Source organism: Blennius ocellaris, assembly GCF_963422515.1.
Source record: "Blennius ocellaris genome assembly, chromosome: 11".
In the NCBI taxonomy this organism is placed as follows: Eukaryota; Metazoa; Chordata; class Actinopteri; order Blenniiformes; family Blenniidae; genus Blennius; species Blennius ocellaris.
In genome coordinates, this window is record NC_137660.1 from 13,845,634 (window position 1) to 13,872,492 (window position 26,859).

The 26,859-nt window shown below is 43.0% G+C and overlaps 1 protein-coding gene across 1 annotated transcript; it reads left to right on the plus strand.

Moving 5' to 3' along the window:
- Nucleotides 1–65: 65 nt before the first annotated feature.
- On the plus strand, nt 66–23,714 carry LOC308136349 (ras association domain-containing protein 7-like). Its single transcript, XM_080504667.1, has 6 exons — nt 66–246; nt 17,018–17,201; nt 18,000–18,928; nt 20,815–20,989; nt 21,086–21,181; nt 23,471–23,714. Exons 2-6 carry the CDS (start codon nt 17,099–17,101, stop codon nt 23,500–23,502), a joined length of 1,335 nt encoding a protein of 444 aa, XP_080360793.1. The 5' UTR covers nt 66–246; nt 17,018–17,098; the 3' UTR covers nt 23,503–23,714.
- The last annotated feature ends 3,145 nt before the right edge of the window (nt 23,715–26,859 follow it).

Sequence of the window (26,859 nt, forward strand, 5' to 3'; positions counted from 1 at the left end):
CAGCCGGACAGAGCGGAGGAGAAGACGCAACATCCTTTACATCTCTCCGTGATCACGTCCGACTGCTTCTGACCTCCGCTGGACTCGCACGCTTCTCACACGCACCCACTCGCTGCCTCGCACACCAGCCGCACAGCCGGCCAGTAGAGGATCTCCCCGTGTGAGGCACGGGGAAGGAGAGAATTAGAGAAAAGGAGGAAATTTTAATAATTCAAGAGAAGGAAAGGATCCTCTCTCTGGCTCTCTGTGAGTAGAAGCACCTCTATTAGATATTGTTTGAACGTGTCATTGTCTTTGGAAATGTCACTGTCAGAAAGTTTTTCTAAAGTCAAGCAGTCTCTCTGTGGCATTGCTGTTAGAATTGAAGTCCATTAGTTGACATATTGTCGTGCATTTGCGTAGTTCTTTTTTCATATGTGGCAGACAAAGAAAGGCAATATTGTGTGATGTCTTTGCAGAGTTAAACCATGTCTTTACATGTACCTGTTGACACTAGACCCGCCACCCAAGTATTATAGGAGACAAACGGGATCAAACCTGTTTGAGTGAACCTCAAACCCTGAACTTCCAGTACTTTGTTTTTGTTTTAAGTCCTATTACTTTTTTTAATATTTAGAGTTGTTCCTGTGTGAGTCAGGGAGCCTGAGTGCATGTGCTGTTTTTTTTTTTTTGTGTGCAAACATTTGCTGTGTGAGAACTCTGAGCAAAGTGGAGGCTATCTCTGACACAGGTCTGCTGTCACACTGGCTGCTCCTTTTACCACTGTTGGATTAAAGATTAATTTATGGAGGACATGGGCAGAGTTCAGCCAGCTCACTGTGTGTTCCCGCTGCATTTAACTGTTAACGTGCTACTCATGTTAAACACCAACGCCAAGCAAATCTAATGCGCCAAATCACTCGAAGCCAAGTTATTTAAACACTGATGCATCTTTATGCATGGCCAGGATCTTATTTAAGAATTCCCAGTGTGAAAGGTGTCAGACTGTGGAGCTCATTAGCAGGCAGTATTTGTGATCCAATCAGGTCCATCGATTGGAAACCCTGCATCCCTGGAAGTGATTATTTTTTTCCTGACTGTGGGAGACGCACGGCTATACCTTATGTGTTATTTTTGTATATTTCACATAGTTAACTTGTTTCCCAGAGAGGTTGTGTCTGCAGAATAGATCGGTGCAGAGAAACAAACAACATGAACCACTGTTCTTCCCGTTGGGCCCAATTTTCCTGTTTTAATTCTTTTACGTTCTAATTCGCCTAATTACTTCAGTCTTTTTTTAGTTGAGCTGTAACACTAACCACTTTAATACTGGTGAGCTTGTTTGCAATAATGTTCTGCTGTTAGAATAGTTACAAGCTATTAAGACACACTAAAGTCATTAAAAAAACTTTTTTATTGACTACTGCAAATGCAATTAGCAACAACGTTGATTGTATTTACTGCTCTGCCATTTGAAAGTAATATCAGAATTCACTGATGCAAAAGGTTTTCATTTTCATTACTTTCAGACAGTCAAGGTCACCATGAAGTGTTTGAGTCTTTGCTTTGTATCTTTCACCAGGAGGCACAGAAATTTTGGAAGCAATTTTCATTCATATTGATTTTCAGACAGACAGCCACCTTCAATCAAGTTAACCATTTTCAATCACGGTCAGTGAATGAAAAATCTGTCCAGTGCCGCTTTTCTAATTTCCACCGACTCGCTAACAAGCTTGCTATTGTTGCACACTCTGTGTATGCACACTCTGTGTATGCACACCTGTGCTCGGGGAACTCTTGCGATCTTCGTTTGACACTGCTCAGTATCCGCTAGGATTTTATCTAAGTGCCCCTTTCTAGCATGATGCTATTGATCATGAAAAAGTGAAACCTCTATTCAAAATATTCTTGGGTAATCAGGTGTATCCGCAGTAGGTAACCTTCATTCAAATGATTCAGTCCCAACTGACCTTTGATCACTTCAACGTTTGAAGTGCTGACACTAAATATGCACACCTCCAGCTAAATCCATTACCAAGTCCACTATATAAAAGAAATTGGCCATTTGCATATGTTTATTGATGTACAGAACAGAGAAGTAATGGTGTATTATATTTCTTAATATCCAGTCACTATGTACACTGATCGGTTGTGACATTATGACCACCTGCACATCATCGTGTATGTCTCACCTTTTGCTCCCTAATATTCGACAAACTGCATTGTGTTGTATATTCTACAGCTTTCTACTCCACTCTCTGCTCCATTTGAGCTACAGTTGCTCATCTGATTGGATCAGAGCGCACAGACCAGCCTTTAATATCCATGTGCATGAATGAGCCCCAGCTGCTCATGACTCTGTTGCCGGTTTCGCTTTCTTTGGCTACTTTTAATAGATTGTGACGACTGCAGACCACAAAAACCCCACAAAAGCTGCCGTTTTGGAGCTTTTCGGACTCAATCCATCCCATCTTGGCTTTTGTCAGACCTTCCTCAAATCCTTATGCTTCCCAAAATGTTCACTTGCTCCCTAAGATATTCCGGTCATTAACAAGTGCCACGTTATGTCGGAATTCAGCTGATTACTTCACTTGTCACTGGTTAGAATGTTGTGACTGATTGGTTTCTACTCCATCTGAAATGAAACCCAGTAACTGTGAGTAGCTGAGATGCTTTATAATACTCCCAATGTCAGTTACCACTTCTTTTCTCTCTCCTTCCCTCTGTGTCTCCTTTTTTTTTTTTTTTTTTTTTCTGTCACACGAATGAGCATGTTTAGCATGGAGAGAGCAGAGCCTCCTCTGAGATCGGTTGTATGCGTTGTTCTCTGCTGTTTTAGTTTTACTGCTCTTTCACTGCTCCAATACACAGACGGACTCTTATTCTCTTCTTAAATATTCTGATGTCGGTCTGTCAGTGTGTCTGTCTGTCTGTCACCCGGCTTGTTTGGCAAGGAAGGCAAGTGTGCCCATGCGCGGCAAGATATCCCTTGGGACTCTTGATGGGAACTTTCTCAGTCATCTCTCTTGCTGGGAAGTGACTTAATTTCTCGCTGCTCTTATCAGCCCTTTTTCCATAGTCCTGCTGATGCACTGCAGGCCAGAGGTAATTGGAAACTCCATGACAGCACGTTGGTGAAATAATACTTTTGCATGTTTAGGTTCTGTGTGTATTTTGAGGGAGGTGATTGGAACATCTCTCTCTCTCACACTCTTTATTTCTCACGTGTTGCTCTCTCCGGCTCTCCCGCTCCCCCCCTCACACTTTCCGTGCGTCCTTCCCTCGGCTGTGCAATGTGACGGAAGGTACTGCTGTGCTCTGCTCATGTCGGATCCATTAGGGATGAAAGCACACTGCAGTGATAAAAGATTGATCCAGTCCTCCTTGCATCACAGTCACATCTCTCACACCCCGTTCCCTCATCCTCCCTCACGCCGCACTTTCCAATCCAAAGACAACCCAGTTTTCCCATTTATCAAATCATCTGTACGCCAATGAATAAATAATTCTGTCAAAGTTTACTGTGACAAACTTTTCCCTGCAGGATCTCAGGAAGGAGAATGTTCTGCTGTTCTTGCATAGGATGCTGTATCAAACTCTACAAGGTTACAAGTTCTCAGGGACGCAATGGAAATATTCTTATACTCGTGAAATTTCTTGACAGTGCACTTTATTAAGGGAGGACTGTTCTTTCTGAGTATCTCCTTCAGTGTTCTTGTTGTACCAGCAAGGGTAATATGTACTTGGCTAGCAAACCCAGTAAGAAACTGGCATCTCGCCCAGCATACACAGGCTTTTCCTCACCTGTTTTATCCAAGGAAGCAAAGACAAACACAGCAGACCTGTAGTTTGTCAGCTGAGAGGCTATAATTACAGAGAGGAAGGAGGGGATTTGAGAAAAGATTTTTTTTTCTGCTTTTCTGAGTTGTTTTTTTTCATAGATCTTTAAAAAAATACGTTTTCAATAGCACCTGAAAGTGATTTTTTTGATTGAAAAAGAATCAATAGTAAACATGGTGTAAGTCATTGGATTGCAACTGGAAGTTTGAAAGAACCCGAAAGGAATGGTTTGTTCAGCCTTGCACTCGCTTTTGTCTTCAGTCTGCCTTATTCAGGAATGCTGTTCAAATAGTTTGAGGTCACTGAGCGGCATAGCTGTCCTTAGCCTGAATCTCTCTTTATTCATGCAGCATGTGAAGGTCAGAGGTCTCTTACAGAGTTTGATCCACCTAAGGATACATTCCAGAGTAAGTCCAGCTGACTGTGAAGTTCACTCGAGTGAAGTCTGTCACGTTCTGTCAAGGTGAAATCCTGTACTCTTCAAACGTGCTTTGGCAACCCGTGACCTCATCAACCCGTCAGTGTCAGATTTGGAGTTTGTACCGTTTTGAAACCAGCTGCAGGTTTTGTTGCCGGGGCGTTGGACGTCTTTGTTTGTCTGCCTGTTCATAATTCTCAGTTCTACATGTACTGATTCTAGCTTGGTAAACATCTCCACACCCCTGGGATGGTCACGTGACTGCACGTGCGCGCGTCTATGGATATCTGTGTGTGTGTGTGTGTGTGTGTGTGTGTGTGTGTGTGTGTGTGTGTGTGTGTGTGTGTGCGTGTGCGTGTGCATGTGTGTGTGTGCAGCAGGTTGCTCCCCTGCTTAACCAGCCATGCCGTGTTGACTCTGCTCACGAAGCTCTCTGGGCAGTAAATAACATGGTGCCTCGGCCAGGGGACCGAGGCAGGGCCAGAAAGGGGTGGTGGTGGTGGTGGTGGTGGGGGGGTTCGGGGTCAAGATGCCAGAAAGAAAGAGAAAATGTCTGCTTCGGGGGCTCGGAGATACTAAATCAACAGAAAGGAGAGCGGCAGGTGAATCTGACAGAGCCGTTGAGAAGCTTGATAGCGGAACTGTCGTCGGATGGAAATGTGTTTGATCAAGTCAATGTTGCTCATGTGTCGATGTTCGCCGTTGATAACTAGCAATATGTGAAAAATAGAGAAAGATTTCAGATGGTCCTTTAGTTGCTGCTGTGGTTTAGTGCTTTGGTTTTTTGTGTAGGGTTTCTAAAGCTCTTTGAAAATACATAAAACAAGGTGAGTCTTTAGTTTCAGTGAAATTTCCACACTGGCCTTGTGAGTTTACGGACACATAATGTAAGTTGTGCACATTCTGCTGTGCTTTACATAACCCAGGGACTAAGAGGCATCGAGATAAGCCCTAAATTCAGTGTCAGATTACCCTTTTCTTTGTGGTTTTTGATGCAACGTTCGACTCGGCCCTACTCCAAGATGCTAATTTACTTAGTTCTCCAAAACCCACCAACAACCTGGGTCTTCCTCAAATGTAGTTGCAGTTTTTGTGAGTTGTTCTATCCGTTACATCTCAGACATGGGTTTTTTCTCTGCGCTCTTGAACTTTTGCTCTTTTTAACGGACACTTGTTTTTGTGGGGTCTGTTCCAGCGTCTCCTTCCATCATTCTTTCTCACCCGCCTCCTGAAGCCCTCTCTGGGCTCTCAAATGTAAACTCCAGCAGCACCTTTGTCAGTATTCATATGTTTGTGTAGCCATGCCAAAGATCACCCTGGTGATCTTGTGTGAGAGTGGTGGAAGTCAGCACTCTGGAGATGAAGGGGCACCTCACACAAATACTGTATATCGTTTCAGTGGCAGAGAGGCCAGGAGGACACTCGCCTATAAATCTGCCCTCTGGCCTGCTACCTTTTCCTTACTCATCGCGACTGTCCACACATCTTCCAAACACACGGCTTTGGTAGACATGATCGTTACTCCTTCGGGGAGGAATGACAAGAAAAGAGAGTCATGTGTGACAGCTGCATTTCCCCATCAAGCCGTAAATCAGGTGTATTAAGAGACCCATCAGGCATACTGTGAGTCACATCGGATGCAAACAGTCTACACTTTGCTTTGTTTGTAGTTTCTGGTTGATCAATTTAGTGGTGGTCATAAAAAAAATCCAGAAGGACAGCTCTGCATATATGAAAATCTGCTTTGAGTTGAGTCTGTTTTCCTGCGCTTCTATTCTTAGTAGCAGAATTTAAACACTGCTTTACTCATTTATTTATTAAAATGTCATTTTCCACATTATTTTTTAATAGGAAGATTTTTTTTCCCTCTACCAAGATGTAACTCTATTATATCTTTCAAGTAAAATCTTAAAAAAAACAAAACTATGTTGATACCAAGGCTGATGACTCAAGACTAGAATGGAAACATTTAGGACAATACTTGGCATCGTACCTGCTACTGTATCAACATTACCAGAGGCTGATCCTTTTTCCGAAAGACTGCACACCCCTCAGTCAAATACAGGTCTCGGTCCTCATTCTGCTGTAATGTAATGGCTCATAACGGCCATCCGCTACCTTTGCTGTGCTTTTATTTAAAAAAAAGAAAGAAATGTTTTAAAAAAATTGCTTATCTCTCTGATTCCTGTGGGAACAGATGCACTCTACCTCACCACCTTTTTAAAGTACTCCCCAAGTTCCTCCAGATACCTTTTTTTTCTTTCAGTTCTATTTTTTGCCTATTACCTTTTTTCATGTCTCCAGTCGACTCTTATGTTTGACTTTTGAAGTGTTTACTTGCAATATCTTGTTCAAGGAAGTACATACATCTGAACATTGTTTAATTCCATATTGTAAATAACACAAGTGTCTATTCCAACCCCTCAAGGACCTTGTTTCTGCTCTGAAAGGTCATTTTTGTCGAATGAACCTTCTTTATGGAAACCAAAAGGCAGATCTTATCTCTCTGCAGATAAGATTTTACCAGGTCATGCTGCGATAGAAGGTGACTCAGTCGCTGTCACACTGTGGCACTGTTTACCTGTATCCCTCTCTCCAAGGGCCAGGTATGTTGGAACTCCCTCGGTAAATATCAGGAGGGTGCGAGGAAAGATGTTTTGCATAGCAGAAGGACCTCAGCAATGGAGTCACGTGGGAATCTGTACAGCCGGTGGATTTCTCTCAGGCTTTCTGGTAGGTTTTCAAATGATTGTCATCGCGAGCAAGTCCAGTTTTTCAGTTTCAAAGTCGAATCAAAAGTCGAATCCAGCAGGGACTGGATTGCATTAGCCATGGCAGGTGTTCGCGAACTGCCCGTGTAATGTCCATGACCTCAGATTGATGTCTTGGGAGGAAACTAGGTCAAATTTCTCACTTCCATCTGAAGAAAAAAAAACATTCATCCAGCAGACAGGTTGATGTTGCGTGTTTTGTTGTAATATAGGAGTTTTAACCCTGCTTAGGAATATGCACCTGTTTTCTCCTGGATTCATAACTGCCTCATCTAAATCAAGTCTGTAGTGTATTACTGTTGCATATGATGTGGCAGGCTGGCTCTGTGTGTGTGTGTGTGTGTGTGTGTGTGTGTGTGTGTGTGTGTGTGTGTGTGTGTGTGTGTGTGTGTGTGTGTGTGTGTATGCTGTAATTGCCAGGTTTTGAGAATTTTATGTATGGCATATTCTTTACTGTGTCACCATTTGGTTCCAAGATCATGTTAATAACAATATGCCCTTCAGCTCAAATAGGGACTAGCAACTGTGTCTTGCGTCATAGATTGCATGGAATAAAATATGATGAAAGACCAACGCGAGTCCCCGTCACTGACAAAACAGCGCTCCCTCAGTGTCCCCACAGTGAAAGGAATTCCATATTCATATGAAGTAGATTGCATTCAGTTGCTTACATTAGATTATTGACAAGTGTGTAAATGTTTGCGGACAGGACTGAAACCTGGATTTACTGCACAGCTGTGGCTCAGATAACTGTTTCCTTGTGTTTTATTCAAGGCCATATTTGGTAATGTGCTTGAGGAATTTAGGGTTGCCAAAAAAAAAAAAAAAAAAAAAAAAGCAGATGTGAATAATTGATATGAGCAGACATGGAAGCGACCTTTAAATTACTAATGACTCTGGCTTCAAACCTGTGACACGGGACGCCACGGCATTCCCGATTCCTCAATAACACATGCGTGCGAGCTCAGGTGAAGTGAGAGTGAAGCGCTCACACCACGGCATTCCCGATTCCTCAATAACACATGCGTGCGAGCTCAGGTGAAGTGAGAGTGAAGCGCTCACACGTTTACCCCAAGAATAAAAAGTAACTACAGGTTCTTTCATGTGTAACAGCCATTTTGAAGCAGCTAATTTTCCACTTATGTACTCTGTGAATTGCATTCTTATAAAATAGTGGGTTCACATTTACGGTTACATTCAAAATCGAGCATCATCATTTTATTTTGAGTCAGACTGTCTGCTGCCTGTACTTATACCTGCACGCAACATATTATTTTAGCTGACAGCTACCTGATTACCTTGCTCTGCCTATCTATATCCATACAATGCAAATCTGCAGTAGATATGCAATTTGTTAACTATCTGTGTGCTATAAATGAGTCGACCCAGGAACAGAGTGATGTCCTCCTTCCCTATCAAGCGATGCTGAGTCAGATCAGGAGTATATAATTACACATGGGTGCCCATCAGCAGTCTGAGAGCTTTTCTTCCTCGGTTCACCCAGCTATGCAAACTCGTATGCTCGCCTGGCTCAGCCTGCAGGCAGCCAGACCACTCATCCTGAGCTGAGCTCCCAGTGGAGCCAGGCTCTGCCCGGCCCTCCACCGGCGCTGTGCAGTCCTTTATTATTATTCTCACCATTAGCTGCCGGCTCTGTGGGTGGATCCATGAGTCAGCGCAAACCAACTCCTCGTCTCTAATGTCCTCACCTCCGCTCAGTTTCCGGGGTTAAGGCGAGCAAGCAAATAATGACTGCCGTGCCAGGTATGAGTAAATCTTTCTCTCGGCACGATGAATAAATAGTGATGTTCTATTGTGGCCAGGGTAATATAAACTATTGTGACCACATGCCTTTTCAATGCGCGTCATAAGTGGGGCATGAATGCTTTAGACTCTCTGCCTAAGAAAACAATGCTTGTCTATGTTTTTTTTTTTCAGAAACTTTTAGCTCACATCTGCTCACTTTTCATCACTTTTTGTGGTTGTGTGCCTCAGCATTCACAATGACTGGGACTTCACTCCAAGGCCTGTTTTAAAGTTAAAGTGGTGCTTTCACAACAGTGGACTGACAGCCACAGGTGTGCTCTGACATGTGAATACGTGTTTCTGATCTACTGCCGTCATTTTCTTAAACCTTTAACCTCTCGTCAATCCTCAATTTGAATGCCAGTCCCATAAAAGTTAGGATTTTGCTCAAAATATAAAATACATTGCCTACAAAACTCTAAACTTCCCATCTTCAAAGAAGACTTGTACAAAAACATGTAGAAACTATTAATACAACTCAAAGAACATACAACCATCAACCTTTTTTTTAGACACTCTTCAAGCACATGGGAACTTTTGTTATATTTTAAAAGAATCCTCAGTCTTACTTGATTTCGGACGTCAGCTGCTCGGCAGTGTGGAAATCTCCTCGCTTGTGGTTTTCATTTTGTACTGAGTAAATCGTTTTTGATAGGCAATAAATCTGGACTGGAGGCAGGAATATTTAGCTCCTGAACTCTTTCGAGAGTGGGTAGTAGTGCGGGTTGACTTCCAATCCAAAGTCAAGTTTTTCGATACCCATCTCTTCCTGTCACCGTGTCCTTATGCAAGATGCTGAATGGCAAGTTGCTTGCAATAGTGAACCTGTAACCCGCATGCTGCATGAGTGTATGCGCATGAATGGTTTAATGTGACTGATTGTGTGAAGTGCTTTCAGATTACAGAAGTGGTAAAAACACAACAAAAGTGACGTCCATTTACATTTACTCTTCGGAGTTATCATAGAGGTTGTCATACATGCAAAGTGCCATTTGACATCGCCCTATAAGATCTCCTGGAAAAAAACAAATTTCATTGCCTCAAAACTTGTATATGTTGTCGGTCACACAGCATAAATGATGCATGTGCAGATGCCTCAGTCATGTCAGGTGTGTGAATGGTCCTCCACGTCATCACACACGGTGGCTTCGAAAATGTATGTTCATCATGAGCAGAATGGACCCGCTCCTGTTAAAGCTGGAGGTCAGGGCATCTGTGATTATTGAATAGGAGTTTGATCACTTTATTCTGTGGAGCTATTTCTAACACTTTTATTGATCAGTGCTATTGCCATAAGGTTCATTAGTATCTTATATCTCATAAGCATTTTGCTTCTTGGTTCGGAGGACACTTTTTTTAACTGGCTTCCACTTCATTTTAAGTGAGTTTGTGTCCAAAAAAGGTGGCAGTATATTTATGTTTATTTAATGAAATTATTTTTTTTCCCTCTGCACTGTAGAGGTACAACTAGCGGTTATGCATAAAGCAATCAGCTTTATTCAATGTTTGTCATCATTACTCCTCAAAAACACCCTGTTTTGGTCCAGATATGTTTATAACCTGGTTCCATCACCATGATTAACTGTGAGAAATCTTACCAGGGAAGTGGTTGGCACTCTTGCTGCCTGGTGACAATATCTTGTTTAGATTCTGGGCTTAGCGACATTTCTTTGTGGAGCTTGGATGTTCTCCTTGTTCTTTTTCTTACTATCCAGGGACATGCATATCATAAATGGGTATTATTGTGCTCTGAAGTTAACCACAGCACATATTTTTCATTGCTTGTCACACTGTGTTTGCCCTTTGAGGGAATGGCATCTGCTATTACCTCGCCACAGTAAATTGGACTAGACAATATAGAAGATGAATAAATGATGGCTTGATACCCCAGTTTCATCCTGTCTTTGTTGTCCCCTTTTTCAACTTTTCAAAACACTTGTATATTCAGTGATGTACAGTTACTACCACATGACATAAAACAGTTAAAAGGGAAATCGGTGCGTGTGTGTTGCAGATAAGATGATGAGCTTGCATGGTTTTGATAGGCACAATGATTTTTGTTGGCCCATTATTTGACCTTGATTTGGAGGCAAAGGTGCTCGTCTGCATTAATGAACTGCTGAACCACTCTCATTGAGATTTCACACTTGGATGAGCCAATCATTATAATTGAGAAGGCTGAAGGCTGCAGCGACAGATCCCTGTATGCGAGTATGACGAGTAAAGCTTATTAGTGCTGTTTGTGATTCCTTAGTGCTGAGTCATTAGCATGTCAATGTAGGAGAGACACAGGCGGATGGGGACATTTTCAAAGAGCTGTTCGGTAACAACCGCTTGGACTTTGTTCCAAGAAATATTTGCCGAATTAATGTGCTGTGAAAAGATACATTATTCATCTGCTGTGTAGAAGCGTTTCATGAAACTGTGTTAATGGAGAACGAGGCAACCATTCAGCCTAATTACCAAGCGGTGGATTGGTGGAGCTCGCTACATCCCGGGTCCTCTACTGCATGGGAAAAAGCTCCAGTGTCATTTTAAAATACACCTTTTTTACACAGAAACCTTAATTTTCGGACATGCAAATGAAAACAAAACAAAGTGATATTAAATACACCGCTGGGATTCATCGTCGATGTCGGTTAGCAAAAGTTCTGTCATATAGAGAAAACGTGTGTTTCAAGCTTTGTTACCACCGATAGACAAACTAGAAGTTATTAACTTTTAATGTCCAATAGAAACTCCAGACGTTTCCTTTCATGCCCTATGGACGACTCCCTGCTGTTTGACTGCAGGCACTGCTGCTCTGATCATGATGGCTCTCACACGAGAGTTATGGTGTTTGGAGAGCTAACTGTGGCTTTTGAAGAAAACCTTGGTGGGGTTTTTTTTACGACAAAATTGGAAGATGATCTGTCAGAGATGCAATCATAAAGCGAGGCTAGGCCTGTCGGAGCAATAATGCAATGTAAAGCATTTCCAGGAATGTTTTGTGAATGTGCCCGAGGACTCGGGCAGTCCTTGGTTGCACAGATGTTTTATACAGGAATTAGCACAATTTAATCCTTGGGGCAGTTTTTTCACGTTTGGGAAGCGATGCAATGTTTTGAAATGAGATGCTATTAAGTTGAGAAACACTTTATGAAAAGTCCCTCACGGATGTGTAGGAAAGAACGTATTAGAAAAAGTATTGGAGGTGCAAGAAATTGAGAACTCTACAACTGCAGAAACAAGTGTGGAATACTGCAATAGCACTGTATACAGTAACTTCTCCTGAAACAATGAGATGAGTATGATCCATTTTAATGCTCAAACAGGGACTGTATTTTCTCAGGGATTTTTACCTGTGTGTAACGGCTCTTCTGATCCATCTGTTGTATGAAGAAGAATAAATAGCCGCATGACTGATCACAAGGTTTTTGCTGTTTAAATTGCAGAAGCAAACTGACAGTTTTAGACCATAATAAATACTGATTAAGCTGTTCTCATGCTAACTACTGGCCTGTCACAGTCCTCACTCTTTGTTGTTGGCCTCATTGGTCTTTGAAAACTGTACTTACTCGGTAGAATGAGACACTGGAAGACGAAGGAGGAGGGGGTGGAGCAAAGAATGCAAAGTGCTCTGCGAGGCCCAACAAAAGAAAGTATCTGTTTTCTCTTGCATTAGTTTTATCGGTGGCAACATGTGGACACAACAGAATGGCAGTTAGAACTGCGTGGCGGACGACTCGGCGATGACGCCAGAAGCCACAAAAGAGGCAACACTGTCTTGCTGAGTGTCGAAGCAGAACAACAATAGTGTCTCTGCAGTACAGATGAGACCAGGCTGCTCAGTGCCAGCATGTTCCTGGCTCTTTGAGCATTTGTCACTGCCAACCTGGAGCAGCGTGGCACAGAGGGCACAGCTTCTCTCCGCACCATCCTTTGTCTTTAACAGTGGTGTTTGTCCTATTACGCAATGCTTCAAAAAAAATCTGCCTTATTTTCTCTACACATATCGATATGCGCATTGGTTCGGTTTGTCTACACTTGTTGTGTTGGTGTGTCCATCTGCGGCGGAGGTCTGAGGCTGTATGTGATGTTCACTTTGCCCTTTAATCGTGCCATTGTCCTTCAGACTTCTGTTGCTGTAGAGATAGCGGGGTAATTGCTCTGAGCTGAAACAACCTCTCGTAAAGATAGGCTCAAATGGCATGTCAAACACACACACACATTCAAGCTTGTGCATGCTTGCCCAACCTTTGACCTATCTAATAGACACCCACTGTTGTGTACTTCCCTCACACACAAATACACATCGCACACCCAGTGAGGCTGCTCCTCATAATAGCCTCCAGGTCTGAGCAGCTAAAGTATTTAAAAAACAAAACAAAACAAAAAAAACATTGGAATTTCTCTAGAAGCTTTTATTTCCCAATATTGTCTATGACTAAGACAAACTTACTGCTCGGAACTTTGGAAAGGCAATCGAGGGTTCAGGGTGTGATGCCTGAGTGCATGAATGTATGCACTTTTTGGATGTATAACAAAACAAAATATAAAAGTAGTGCGGAAGTGGATGTTGACCTACATCACGACCAATAAGGAGTGGCACATGGACGCGCTGTGTGGTGTGGCTCCGGGGCTCTGACGTTAACCACTTCTGCCTCCAGTCAAATCACAGAGGAGCAGCGAGGCTGTTATTGATGGGAGACAGTGCAGAGGCACCGACAGGCTGATGAAAGACGCAAAGCGGTTTAGCTAGATGGGCGAGTGATGATCAGAGAGGTGAGAGGGAATGGCACCTGTCTCCAATCGCTGCTCTTCTCTCTACCACTCTTTCCCCTTTTCATCTGTCAAGTTTTTTTTTATTTTATTTTCTCGTTTGCGAACTCTGTCTTTCTCCCCCTTTCATCATACGGTATGACTAGTCTGGGTTCTTTGTTCACTTCAGCAGACAAGCTTGTCAAATGTGGCTTTTTTGGGGGGGTTTATGGACATGAGTTTGATTGCTTCAGTTTTGCTGATTACCTTTTGAGTGATTGTTCATTTTCTGGGTTTCATCCAAAGCGAGGAATGGGTCAGGCATTGAGGGTTTAGCTGAAAATCTTTCAAAAAATACTTTAAAAAAACAAAGTGTTGGAGTGCCACGATTTTGACCTTAAATCCTGGCGTTGTCTCATCCACTCTTGACCTGTCAAGAAAGCAACTTTTCAGGAACGTCTACTTTATCAAGATGAGGACTCACACTTTCTACTGCTCTACTGAATGTGCTGCTCAAACTATCTGTCTAGACACCAACTAACTCTTCCATGTTACTTTATTGCGGGTATAATTGACTCTTCGAGGCCAGAACATCCTTCGGGCCAACAGGAAATGTGTCGGGTTCCCGACAGGTATCCACAGTTGATTCTCCTGCAGGCAGTTTCTGTCTGTGCAACCTTGGATTCCAAATTATATTATTTCTTATTTCCTCCTGTATGTTATTTAATTAGTTTCTATACTATTTAATGCACAGTTGCATTGGCAATCCTCATTTGGATGTGTTTGATCCTCTTGTGCACATTGGGGTTATGTTGTTTGTTGTCATGTGGTTGCAATTATGAGCTTTTGTTCACTTTTCTGGTTTGCATAAGACAATGCATGTGCACTCATGTGCTTTCTAACATGTGCAAAGCAGCTTGCAGCTTGTTTTTTTGTTTTTTTTTACCATCTGCATGCTGACTCTTTAACATTCTGAAATAGAAATTTGTTTTGGTAAAAGCTCATTCTGAACATTATGTCCAGTTCAGTCATCGCTGTGTAGAGCCTGTTTTCATTTTATACAGACTGTATTTCACAAACAGTGTAAAGGTGCCCTCCTCCATCTGTGCTCCTTTGAGAATTGACACGGGACTCCAGAGCTGTGCTGAGAAAAACGACCTGGGTCAGGCGGATGTCTGGTTCTCACTGTTGTGCCTGTGACCAAAAAGAATAGACAGCAACCTGAGACTCACAGGCCTGTTTGTTTCCTGTTAGTGCAGATTATCACATTTCAGCAGCCAGGAGGTAGAAGAGCTAAGCATCATGGGAGAGTGACATTTGTAGCTGGGAGATGTTTGTGTGTTTGTGTTCTCCTCTAATGTGATTGTTACGGTACAGAAACATCTTAGGAGGATGTGGAAACTTTTAGATTTGGGCACTGGAGGTGCAAACTTGTAGCGATTCATATGCAGTGTGGACGGCCTGAGTTTCCCTTTGCATGCAGACATCTACTTAACAAGAATGTCAAGAGTTCAAGATTTTATGGATCCTTGTAAAACTCACAGGAGGTTACTCTGAAGTATGAAAATGTTGTTGTGTGAATTAAAGTTTGGTTCTGGACAGCATTCCCCGACACGAGGCTTGAAACTTTAAAATGATTCTTACTGTGATTTTTTTAAAGCCTTACAGCTAAAATAAATGAGCATCGAATCACTCAGTGACTCAACCGGTTTGTCTTAATTATGTATTGCAACATAGCACGTTCTGTGCTGTCTTGAAGAACAATATAGACATCCTAGCTGTAGTGTAATATTTTGTTCAGCCCGCCTTTTATAGATCAAGTTTCCTTCTTGATGAAATCACCTTGCTGAGCTCGTTTCCTGTGATCTCATTGTGCGGGTTCAATCTCTACGCCGTCACTCCCCCGTATGCAGTGTCATGTTGAGCTGTTCTATGTGATGTTGTTGCCACATCAGAGAGGCTGTTGCTCCCTAGCAGAGTTCGTGTTTGGCACCTAAACAGCAGAGAAGCACTAGTGGTGCAGGGGGCAGCCAGGTCAGCGGCGGAGGGGGTGTTAGCGCGGCGCAATTGCTTTGTTAAGGAAAGCAGGAATTCTTCCGGCTGGCAGATGAAGTCAGTGCATTCCTCCAAAGCAGCTCCCTATAGGCAGCCAGTGAAGCACAGCCATGCACTGAATGAAGGGCAAGATAATGGTGGGGCTCAGTGTTAAACACCTCCCATTGAGAACTAGAGAGACAGACAGAAAGAGAACACCATCTGTCTGACGGCAGATGAAAAGTTGCCTTTTACTCACCTATGCTACAAACTTTCATTTACAATGCCAAGTTCGACAGAAATAGTCTCCCGTTGCCTCGGGCATTTCGCAATTTTATGTGCTCTACAGTATTTTATTACCTTGTTTTGAAGTTCAGCTGTAAAATACAGGCAGAAGTTGGGGGGGCGGTCGCACATAATGCTTTTCTAGGTTAAACCTGCTGCCCAGACGCGTGTTTGGCTACCTGCTGATGAGCTCTCTGAAGTTTGATGAGCCCCAGTTCTGGTCCTGCTGAGGCTGGAGAACGCACACAAACACAGGCATACACGCTTGTTCTGTCGCTGCTGTTTCTGTATATTTCTACTTCCACAAACACCCTCTCCAAAACATAGACACACTTGACTTGCTCTACTTTCCCTGTCTGTTCCCCTCAGCAATAAGCTATCATAACGGCTTTGAAGGAGGGCAGCCGAGCGTTTAATTGGGTTACAGATTGGCATTTATGCTCCCAGGTCCACAAGATACTGCCGAGGTTCTTAACTAACCACTATGAATTTAAAGAAAATGCTGCCGTGCGTCACCCAGTAGCTGCCAGTCTTAGAATTTACAAGTCAATGATGTTGTTCCAACTTAGCGCAGCACATTTTTTGACGTGACTGCAGTTTGGTGTACAAACTGGTATTTCAACAAAATGACTTGCAAGTGTGGGCACTCTGTACACAACAACTTCCGATGTGTTTGGATTAATATACAAACAATCTGTGTCACATGTTACACGTGAAACGTCATGGTCTTAGTGAGAAAAAGTTTGGTAAACAGGCTGTTTCAGCTCAGTGGTACTTTAGAGAACTTTTTTTTTTTTCGTTGAAGTTCTGTGACATTTTTCCTTATATTCAGTACCTTCGTAATCTAAGTAGGTTTATAGGCCTTGGAGGCACATTGGGTGGAGGGCAAAGTACATCTGGCCAGGTGCCAGTCCATCATATATTTGAACAGAGAAACAACCCCAGACACACATATGATTAGTTTAAGTCACCAGTTACTTACTCCATTTAGTTATTCTTTATAGTATGGGAGGAACATATAGAAGACATAGGCATGCAGCTCCGAACCAGGAGTCCTCTTGCTGTGAGGAGAAAGCACAAAGTAGATGGTGTATTTGTGGACCAATCAACAGTTGGCTTAACACTTTGCTCACATCTTTTACAGAACCTGTGTCATGCAGCAGTGAACTCCATTGAGCCAGTCTGCAGTGATCTGATTTGAAGACCGTCTCACCCCTCAGCCCAGATGGAGCTCAAAGTTTGGGTGGATGGAGTGGTGCGGGTGGTATGCGGACTGTCAGAGGAGACGTCCTGTCAGGATGTTGTCATCGCGCTGGCACAGGCCATCGGTGAGTAGATCAAGCCTAAATTTCACTGTCTCGCATTTCGTGCTACCAGCCTGCAAACAACCCTGTTTTCTGTTTGACAGTTTATCTGAAAGCTCCAACTGATTAGATAAAAGCCGTCCAATAAAAATCTCGATGCTGACAAAACAAGTGTACTGGTGTGTGCCAAGGTTGTAGCGATCCTGTTTTGGTGTTCACCTTTTCATTCTCCACTGACCCAAATCAAGTCCTCCCCCGGATCGTCGACGGGTCAGTTTGGATTCGAGCCGGTTTGTCCCTGTATCCTCCGGCTTTACTCAAGCCATCCGCCACGGCAGCATTCAACAACATAACTCCAGATTTAGCACTCTCCTCCTTCTATGAGTGAGCTGCCTGCCAAATCATTAGGGAGGGTTTGTCCTAATTTCGAGGTCCTCATGGAAACTTCATTTTATTTGAACATTTTTCAGATGTTGTGCGAGTCTCGCGCAGCTGCCTTTTATTCTGATCCTCAGAGGCAGAGATTTAGAGGTATCGTCATCATCATAATGCGCCTGATGTCATTTATTCACTCAGCATTACTTGTGTGTCATCAGTCGCAAAAGTTAAACCCAAAACATTATAAAAAGTGAAGGAGAAATGTTCTTTGAGAAGTAACTCAGACGCCAGAAAACATGACTAATACTTTGAATTTAGTATATTACATAAGATGGCACTATCAAGCATCTCCATATATATTGAAGGGATGTTTCTTGCTGATGTAGTGTCTGTTCATACATAGATTTTTGGACTAACTATGTTTCTCTCTGTCTTACTTCTCAGGCCAGACAGGCCGTTATGTTCTAATCCAGCGTCTTAGAGACACAGAGAGGCAGCTTCTGGCCACTGATAGGCCTCTGGAGTCTCTGGCAAAGTTAGGCCAACATGGCAGTGAAGTTCAGTTCTTCTTGCGTCGTACTGGTCCCAGCAGCAGTGACGGACCCAACTCAAAACAAGAAAGACCGAGCCCTATTCCTCTGCCCAAGCCTGCAGAGTCAGAGCCTTTGAAACGGAATCAGCCTAAGAAAGCTCTGACTTTTAATTTGGGGCCATCCACCTCCCCTAAACCCAAGGTCCAGCAATTTAGAAGGTCTCCTCGGGACTCTCCAGAGCAAAGAGCCTCCCCCTCCCCTTCACCCAGCCCTTTATCCCCTCGCATGCCATCTCCTTCTCCCTCACCACCTGCAGGCCCACCAAAAGAGGAAGTCTTTCGGAAAGTTCTTCAGCAGCAGGAGAGGTTGAGGGCCATCGAGGCCCAACTAGAAGCATTAGAAATGGAGTCACACAGTTGGGAGCGCCCTTACCCGTCACCCTGTCCGTCACCAGTCTCTGACGCTCGTTTGCAAGAAGAGATGGATGCTTTGGAGCAAGCAATGCGGAGAAACCAGGCCGAACTTGCACACGAGCAGTATTGGGAGGAGGAATATCAAGCAGAGGTGGAAAGGGAGCGAGGGATGAGGAGGAAGCTGGGGGAGCTCCACGCTAAGCTGGATGACTGTGGGCGACGGCTGCACGAGTTCTCTGTTCGCTCGGCTCAGCTTGAACAAGAGATCCAGAGAGAGAGCCAGGTGGAGGGAAAAGTCAACGGGCCCGAGGAGTCGATTGATGCTGTGAAGGCAGAGCTACGGAGCCAGGAGAGGAATGGAACGGAGGTGGAGGAGCAGATCTCTGAGACCGAAAATGCTCTTGGAAAGGCGGAGTCTCTGCTGCAGGTAAGGAGAGGCCCTGTAAATCCATGTTCGGCCCCATGTTTTGATCTGAGGGATGTGTGAACATAGACTGTTGCCCTCTTTTACCTCTGCAACACAGCAGACACAGAAAACAGAACACTGGGTTTCATTACCTTTTACCCAGTCTAAAGGACTATATAAGGTATAGCTTAGCGTGTTTGGCAGGTATCATTTTATGTGTCTTTCATGTTCTGTCAATGTGGTTACTCCCAGTGATTATATTACATTGACAGAAATGCGTTGTACATTGACAGATAAATAAAACCCTCTCTCATAGGGTCTGCTCAGTCTCATTGAGGTGTGGTTTGTGGTGTGTGGCGTTGAGGTTTTGTGTCTGTCACAGAAGCAGCTAAATCAATAAAAGACTTGACGAAGCGAAACTCGAACTTCGCCATGATCCAGGTGAAATATAAGCTGAACATTGTGCTTTTAACTGAACCATTCTAACTGGAAGACTGAAATAAATACAATTTCCCTCTGCAGTAGTTTTATAGGACATGTTGTTTTGAATGCTTTATTCCAATGAATTAGAAAAGTATTTGTAAACTGGTTGCAAAACTAATAAAAACATGATGATAGGCTACATTGCTTTCTGGCAGAGGTGTCAACAAATTTAGTGTGTACCTGATGGAACAAAGAGAGAATGTTATGTAAGAGACAACTATAGTTATTTGCCAGTTTTATAGGAATCATCTGCTGTAGATCAGAGGTGCATGTTTTGTTTTGTTTTTTGTATAAAATTTACCTCCATGCCACAACATGTAACCAACAGCATTCCAAGTGTTCAGAACTTGAAAGTAATCCGAGAGCTTTTTGCAACCCAGATGGTAATTATATGGAGGAAACAAGAAATATTCACACTGGTAATATGGAACGGTATAATAAATCTCTGTTCATAGTTGTGGAAGGCAGTGTGTGTGTCAGTCATCAGTTAGCTGGTCGAGTCGAGGCAGCCAGCCGAGCGTTTCCAAGTGTGGCGATGATGAGCGTGGCGTTCCTGTCATCAGGCTAATGGAGGCAGACCCGCAGGTGTGAACTGCCTCAGCGGGTTGCCTCAGTCCATCATTTACAGACACACACGCACGCACACACACACACACACACACACACACACACACACACACACACACACACACACACACACACACACACACACACACACACACACACACATACACACACACACACACATGCAGCCTCTGTTGAGGGATGGTGGAAGGTGGGGTGTTAGCATACTGCCACTGTTGCTTTCCACACTGTGTGCACACACACAGATTAAGCACAAATGGAAAGTCGATTAAGACTGATTGACTAGCCTGTTTGTGAGCATCAGTCCAACCTGTGGGCACAATGTCATCACTGTTCTGACAGTTTTCTTCACTTCACTTTTCCAATATGCACTGCTGATAAATATCAATCCCTCTGGCATCTCGTCGATGAAGACAGCTACGGAAGGCAGCAGGCATATTAGTGTTTTGATTTTATCCCTCGATATGTCTGCTTAAATACAATGGATTAAAAAAAAAAATGCTTGTGGCACTGGTGGGGGCTTTAATGATTCACCATAGCTGAAAGGTTTGAGGATGACCTGAGAGGGAACTGTGTCTGCAGGTGTGACCTATAGACTGTGCTGCCCCCTTGTGGTTGAATGTAATGAACTGATGTTCACTCATCCGCTTCATCCAATGCATCATCCAATCGAGCTGTTGCGAATCACAGCTGAGTATGTTCATGTTCAACTTACTCTATTTTCACAAGATGCACAGATAAACAAGGTGGCCATTATTCAGTCAATCGGTGCAGTTCTGATCATGGCTTTCAAACGTTCTTTGATCTCCCCCGTGATTCATGGTCTTTTTCTATTCCAGGTCAAACAGGAGGAGCTGGAGGAGCTGAACAAGGAGCTGAGGCAGTGCAACCTGCAGCAGTTCATTCAACAGACGGGTGTCCTGCCTGTGCACTCCAACTCGCGCTCAGAGCTCCAGGAGCAGCTGGAACAGTTGGAACTCGCACATTTTCTGCAGGAGGAATACAGGAATGGAAGTATGCAAACAAGAATTGAAAGATCGATCAGATTAAACGCTTTTATGTTGCCTGTATGGGGCTGACACATCGACTGCTTTTGTCTCTATCCCACAGATCCGGATGAATCTCCACCTCGCCCCACTGCAAAGCAGTTCCTGGGACATCCACGCAACCTGCAAAACCCTCTAGTGTCCAGTCTCAACCCAGAGGGTGTGTATGTGTGACAGCCTGCTGCTTCCCAAGCCCATCCTGCCGTGCGCCTCTCCTGCCCTGCTCTGTCCCAGAAGCCCCTGCTCTCTAATTTTTATTTTCCCCATCTTGATCGGGTTGAAGGCTGCAGCTGGTTTTGGTCTTGGGGGTTGGAAGCATGTGTTTGGTGGTGGTTCCTTTGACTTCTTGACCTTCAGAGACTTCTGTCCTTTACCTAACCATCAGTAGCCCTTCAGTCCGGTCCTTGGCTTTTTTTATTTCATTTTTTTTTTTTTTAAGTTGATGTACTCTTCCCTGCTCCTCCTCACATGTCCCCGATTTGCTTTACCTCTGTGGGTTTATTTATCCTTTCATGTTCGTTTTACTCCCCTCCTCCTCTCACTCTTTGCGTCTGGACTAACAGTAGCTGCTTTTGTTATACTTAAATGCATATGGGGATTTGCTGCTAATTCCCCCCCCCCCCCCCCCCCCCCCCCCCCTCCCTCTGTAATACAGAGTGGCCTTCCCACCCTCAAGTCAATAATCAACTACCAACAGCTGCTTTTCACTGTATCTCCTTGTAACACATCGATCTCACTGGGATTTACTGTGGCAGACATTCTTCTTGGGTTTGTTTTTATACTGTGACTTGGAAAGTTATAAAACCAATGTCCTTTCAGTTTGCCTTCTATGTATGGATACTATTTGTGTGTGTGTGTGTGTGTGTGTGTGTGTGTGTGTGTGTGTGTGTGTGTGTGTGTGGTGTGTGTGTGTGTGTGTGTGTGTGTGTGTGTGTGTGTGTGTGTGTGTGTGTGTGTGCGTGTGTGTGTGTGTGGGGGGGGGGGGATCTACACAATGCCTTGTACTTTGGTGATGCCTGACTGCCAAAGAGAGAGAGCCTTTCACTGGGGGCTCTGCAAAAAGTATTGCACTGTCCCATTCTCTTTCTGTGTGAAGCCTCAGTCCCTGTGTGCCTACGTAGAAATGTATCTTTCTGTTGTCTTGATTTTCCCTGCTTGAACACAATGTGACTTATTTTGAGAGCTTACTAATTTAATCGAGCTCCACATTTGCTGAAGAGATACATTTTGAAAGTAGCGCCACAGAGCCATGGATTGTTACGATGCTTTTCTTTTCATCTACTTGGACTGGTGCACGTGGTTGTTTTACTCTCATCTCAACTAACTTTTGACCTGTCACAACTTGTACGGTGCCTACATAATTCATATTTGGGATTTTACTTTTTTCCAAATAATAGCAACAATAATAAGTACAACAAAGGGACCTGATGTTTAAAGTGTTTAGGCAGATAAATTAACCTCCAAAACACCAAAAACAACGTATATTGTATCGTAGCACTTAAAGGAGAATGTGGGCAAAACTGCTATATTTCACTTTAATATGTATATAGTGGGTCTGTGGGTCAGGTGACAATGCAATAATAGGAGAAATTAGGACAAACACAAAGCTCTTCTTGAACATAGTTTGTCACTTTTATTGTGTATGACAGAAGTTAACCACATATGTCAACAACGGCTGTTTGAGTCAGAGCTAAAATTAGTGATATCTTATGTGGAACTACAGATCAGATACAGTGTTATCGCAGTGAAGATCAGCCTCTCACACACACACACAGTGACACATGAACAAAGAGCGCAGCTAGTTGAACTTGGAGGGAATTTCCTCATGTTACCATTAGCACTGTTTCAAACTGTTATTTTCTGTGTTTACCTTGGGTCAGATTCCAAAACAAATGTTAGAATTATAATAGTGAAATTACATGTGTTTGAAAAGCTACTAGAAGCTGTGTGTGGCTCATGAATGTGTTGTTGGGCAATTATATATTTTTTTCTAAATGTACGTTAACAAATGGGAAGAGGCTAACATTAGGATGACGTACAGACCCACATTACATCCATTATAGCAGATTCAGATTATCCATACATCTCCAATATGTTCTTATGTATTCTGTATTATACTGACAGGTCAAAAAGTCATTTGTTTGAATGTGTGCTTGTCTGCAGTGTGGTGTTTTCCTTGTGGGGTTATACAAACACTCCTTACTTTGGAAACCAGACACATCTCAATACTTGTTGTAAAGTCTGCTCGAAACAGCCTCGGTTCCAAAAAGCTCCTCTGACTGAAAGATTTCACTCCGCAAATCGTGGATGAAGGCATTAATCCATTGACAGGTTGTTTCTGATAGACGCCTATGAATGTTTTTGATCCGTCTGTCGTGTTTCTGAAAAGTGTTTTGTTCCCCCGAAACAAAGGGATCATCATCCCCACTTATTTTTGTGTGTCTTGCAGTCCTGACATCGCAAGAGTCGTCATGGAGATAAAACATGGACCACAGGGCCAAGAGACAGTTGTTTCACTGTTCTGTCACGTCACGTCTTATTTAACCATTTTCTACCACCTTCCTTCATTCATTATTCAATCTACCATGATATACATACTGTATATATGTTAGACAAATATATTTACAAACTTTTGCTACTGTAAACATTTCAAATGTAAAATAATTTAGAAATCTTTGACCTAGACAAATATCACCTATTACCATGTATTTAAATATAATAAAATGTGCATTCTGTTTTATGATTGTTCTTTTTTGTATTTTGTTTGAATGATACTGTAACAAGAATCAGAGGTTCAGTGCTTATGGAATAACCAGCAGTAAATAATTAACTCACATGTGTACACTTTCTTAAACTTACAGTGACATCAAGCCCCTGCGTGACATGCTTAATGAATATATTATAGGCACTGAAATATACATGCTTTCCTCGCTTTTTTTCTTTCTTTTGCCACAGAGGGTCCTGCACAACAATTTCATGGCATTTTATAGGCGTTTTATTTATTTTTTTTCTCACAGGCTTGAGAGTTCATAAAGTGCATCCTTGAAGCGAAATGTAGCAAACATCCTGGCATCACAGCTGTCGCTGTTATGGATGGTATGACACAGTGCAGCCACGGGAGGTGACGATAAAGGCGAAGGAGCCCTGCAGACTTGTGAGCACTCAGGAAGTATAAATGTATATTGTCGAGGTTATTCATGCCACGGGTGTATTTGAAATTAGCACTGGGTCATGTGATAATGGTGCATGTGTACTCTCCCCTGTCTGGGTGCATGGACATGTTATCACATTTTTTTTTAAAACTACGAACAAGCACATGGCCTGTTGTAATTTGATATCTGATTTAAAAGAAATCAGCCTGGTACATGAAACACAACTTCTCAGCTTCTGCACACCACTTTTGTCCTCCACCCCTTTCCTGTTTGTTTACCCTGGAGAGTAAATATGCTGGCTGTCACACAGTGAGTGACGTGAGCTTCTCCCAGCGCTCTGACAGCCCGGACTGAAACCCCGCGAACGTCTATAAATACTCTCATCTGCTGATATGTTGATATGTGGCAGGTAAAGTACCATCTAAAGCTGCCCCCCCCCCCCCTTCTAAATCTGCATAAATCAAGAAGTGTGTACACTCGTCAAACATTTTTCTCATCATGCCTATTGTCTTTACTCTTTTGTTTACAGTATAAATGAACCTGCCGTGTGTTAGAATGAGGCAGGGCCTTCACGACACTGCCAGTTTTGACGTTGTGATTAATTATGTAGAATTGGATTATACTGAGAAGATTTAGAACTGTCTGGCTTTTCAGGGGTTAGATAAGCTTCAAATCCTTGTTTAGTTCTCACTGTCTGGACAAGTCTGCAGCCAAGTGTGACACTGACGCCAACCTGTGGACATGAGAGATACTGTAATACGCATATCACAATAGAAATGCCTTATCTCAGCTTTTCCCGCTTTACTGCTACTTTTCACCCGGAGGATATTTTGCTCCGGCCACATGATTACGAATGGCCATAAAAACTCACTGCTTTACTCCGGGACAGTGCTTGTGAAATGTTTAATGCTCAGGTTACAATAGACTGATGGTGAAATCGTTTTCCAGAACTTCCGTGTGCAATATAAATTACATCTCACCTCTCCCATTTCACATCCAAACCCCGAGAGAACTCCAATCTCATCATGGCACATTAACAGATTATGATGATGTTTCAGGGCGCCATGCTGGGGGAATTATTTTGGCTCATGCATCAGCACTCCACATGAAACCCCAGCAGAATCTGCTTTGGAAGATTTTAATGTGAAAGGGGGGAAGCGGAGCTCCATATCTGAACTCGTTCAGGGGACAGGGGGGTCAATACAGTGTGTATGCATAAAAGGCAAGTAGGTGGAAGGGGCGAAAAACCGCCATGTGGATATGGGTACGCATCTGCACGTCCACATTACAATGATAAATGGGCCACAAGTTAATGAGTCTGACATACTGCACTTATCTATTCCTCTGTGTCACAATGAGTCATTACACACTGACGGGAATGGAACATCCTCACTGATAACAAGAAATACATTACATGGTAAAACACACAATAAGATGCATGATGCCACAATGGGTTTTGAGCAGAAACTTTATGCACGCACACACGTAGCGACATTGTACATTGTACGTTACTGGTGGGCTTCACATTTATTCTGTGCAAACAAAGAAGTGAAAGATTGTCATCTCTTTTGAAATCAAAGTCTTTATAGTAATGTTTATTTTTTATTTTTTTTAGAACCTCTTTAAGAACCCCTGGAGGCCCCCTGACCTCAAATCAGTACCCGGCCAGCCTGAAAATAATCTAAACCACACAGATGAAATAGAAGCTGAAGAAAAACACTCACCAGCAGTTTCAGTTGGTGGTATTACTGAGGTTATCTCCACAAGAGGCAGTGTAATAACCATTAGTCCTATTTAAGGGAGGGTGAGAACATAGCAGGAAGTACAGTACAGTACAGTACACATGGAGACCACTGGGAGGGCGTCCATGTAAAGCAGGCCTGTCCCAGAAGTGTAGATAAAGGTGCTGTCTGGTCCGGCTAGGACCGGTCTTTGGATGAACCAAAATAGAGAGGTATTCCCAAAACCAGGTTAGCCGCTGTCACACGCACAGTGGAACTGGCAACTGGCACAATGTGCGTTAGTCAGTGGCTTACCTGCTCTTAGATATCACACATTTTAATGTGAAGCCTTAAAGCGCACACACTCTGGAGAGTAAGACAAATAAACACAGTGTCATCAAACAGCAGTTATTACAAACAGTCATCATAAAACGGGCGCGTGTGATTTCTATTATGCAGGCCTACGTTACTAAGATTGCACTTTATGACATTTTTTTTTCCTAAAAGATACGAAATTTAAATGTGTCCAATAATATTTTGTGGCCTCAACACAGCAAAAGAAAATCCGCTATAGAAAGAAAAATCACAGTTGACATTCTGTCTACCATAAATAAGGCGACCTCAATTTATTATAGCACTTTCCATTATGAGCGGGACACAAAAAGTTTCGAAATAAACCGTGATTACAATTTCAAATATGACAATCGTAAAGAAACTTTGAACAAAAAAAAGACATTTACTGAGATATATCTGTCCTATTTACCGCACCATAAAGACAGAATAAAGAATAGTGGCGGATAATGGGAGCTACTTACCAGTTCCAAGTTTTCTTTGGAAATATCTTTTTAAAGAAAGAAATACATTTACACACACAGGTCCGGTTCTAGCAAATATCCTAACACTGTAATTGTTTGGGGGTTTTTTCCTCCAAAAAGCAATCTCGGTGCATGACTAAAGTTGGGTGC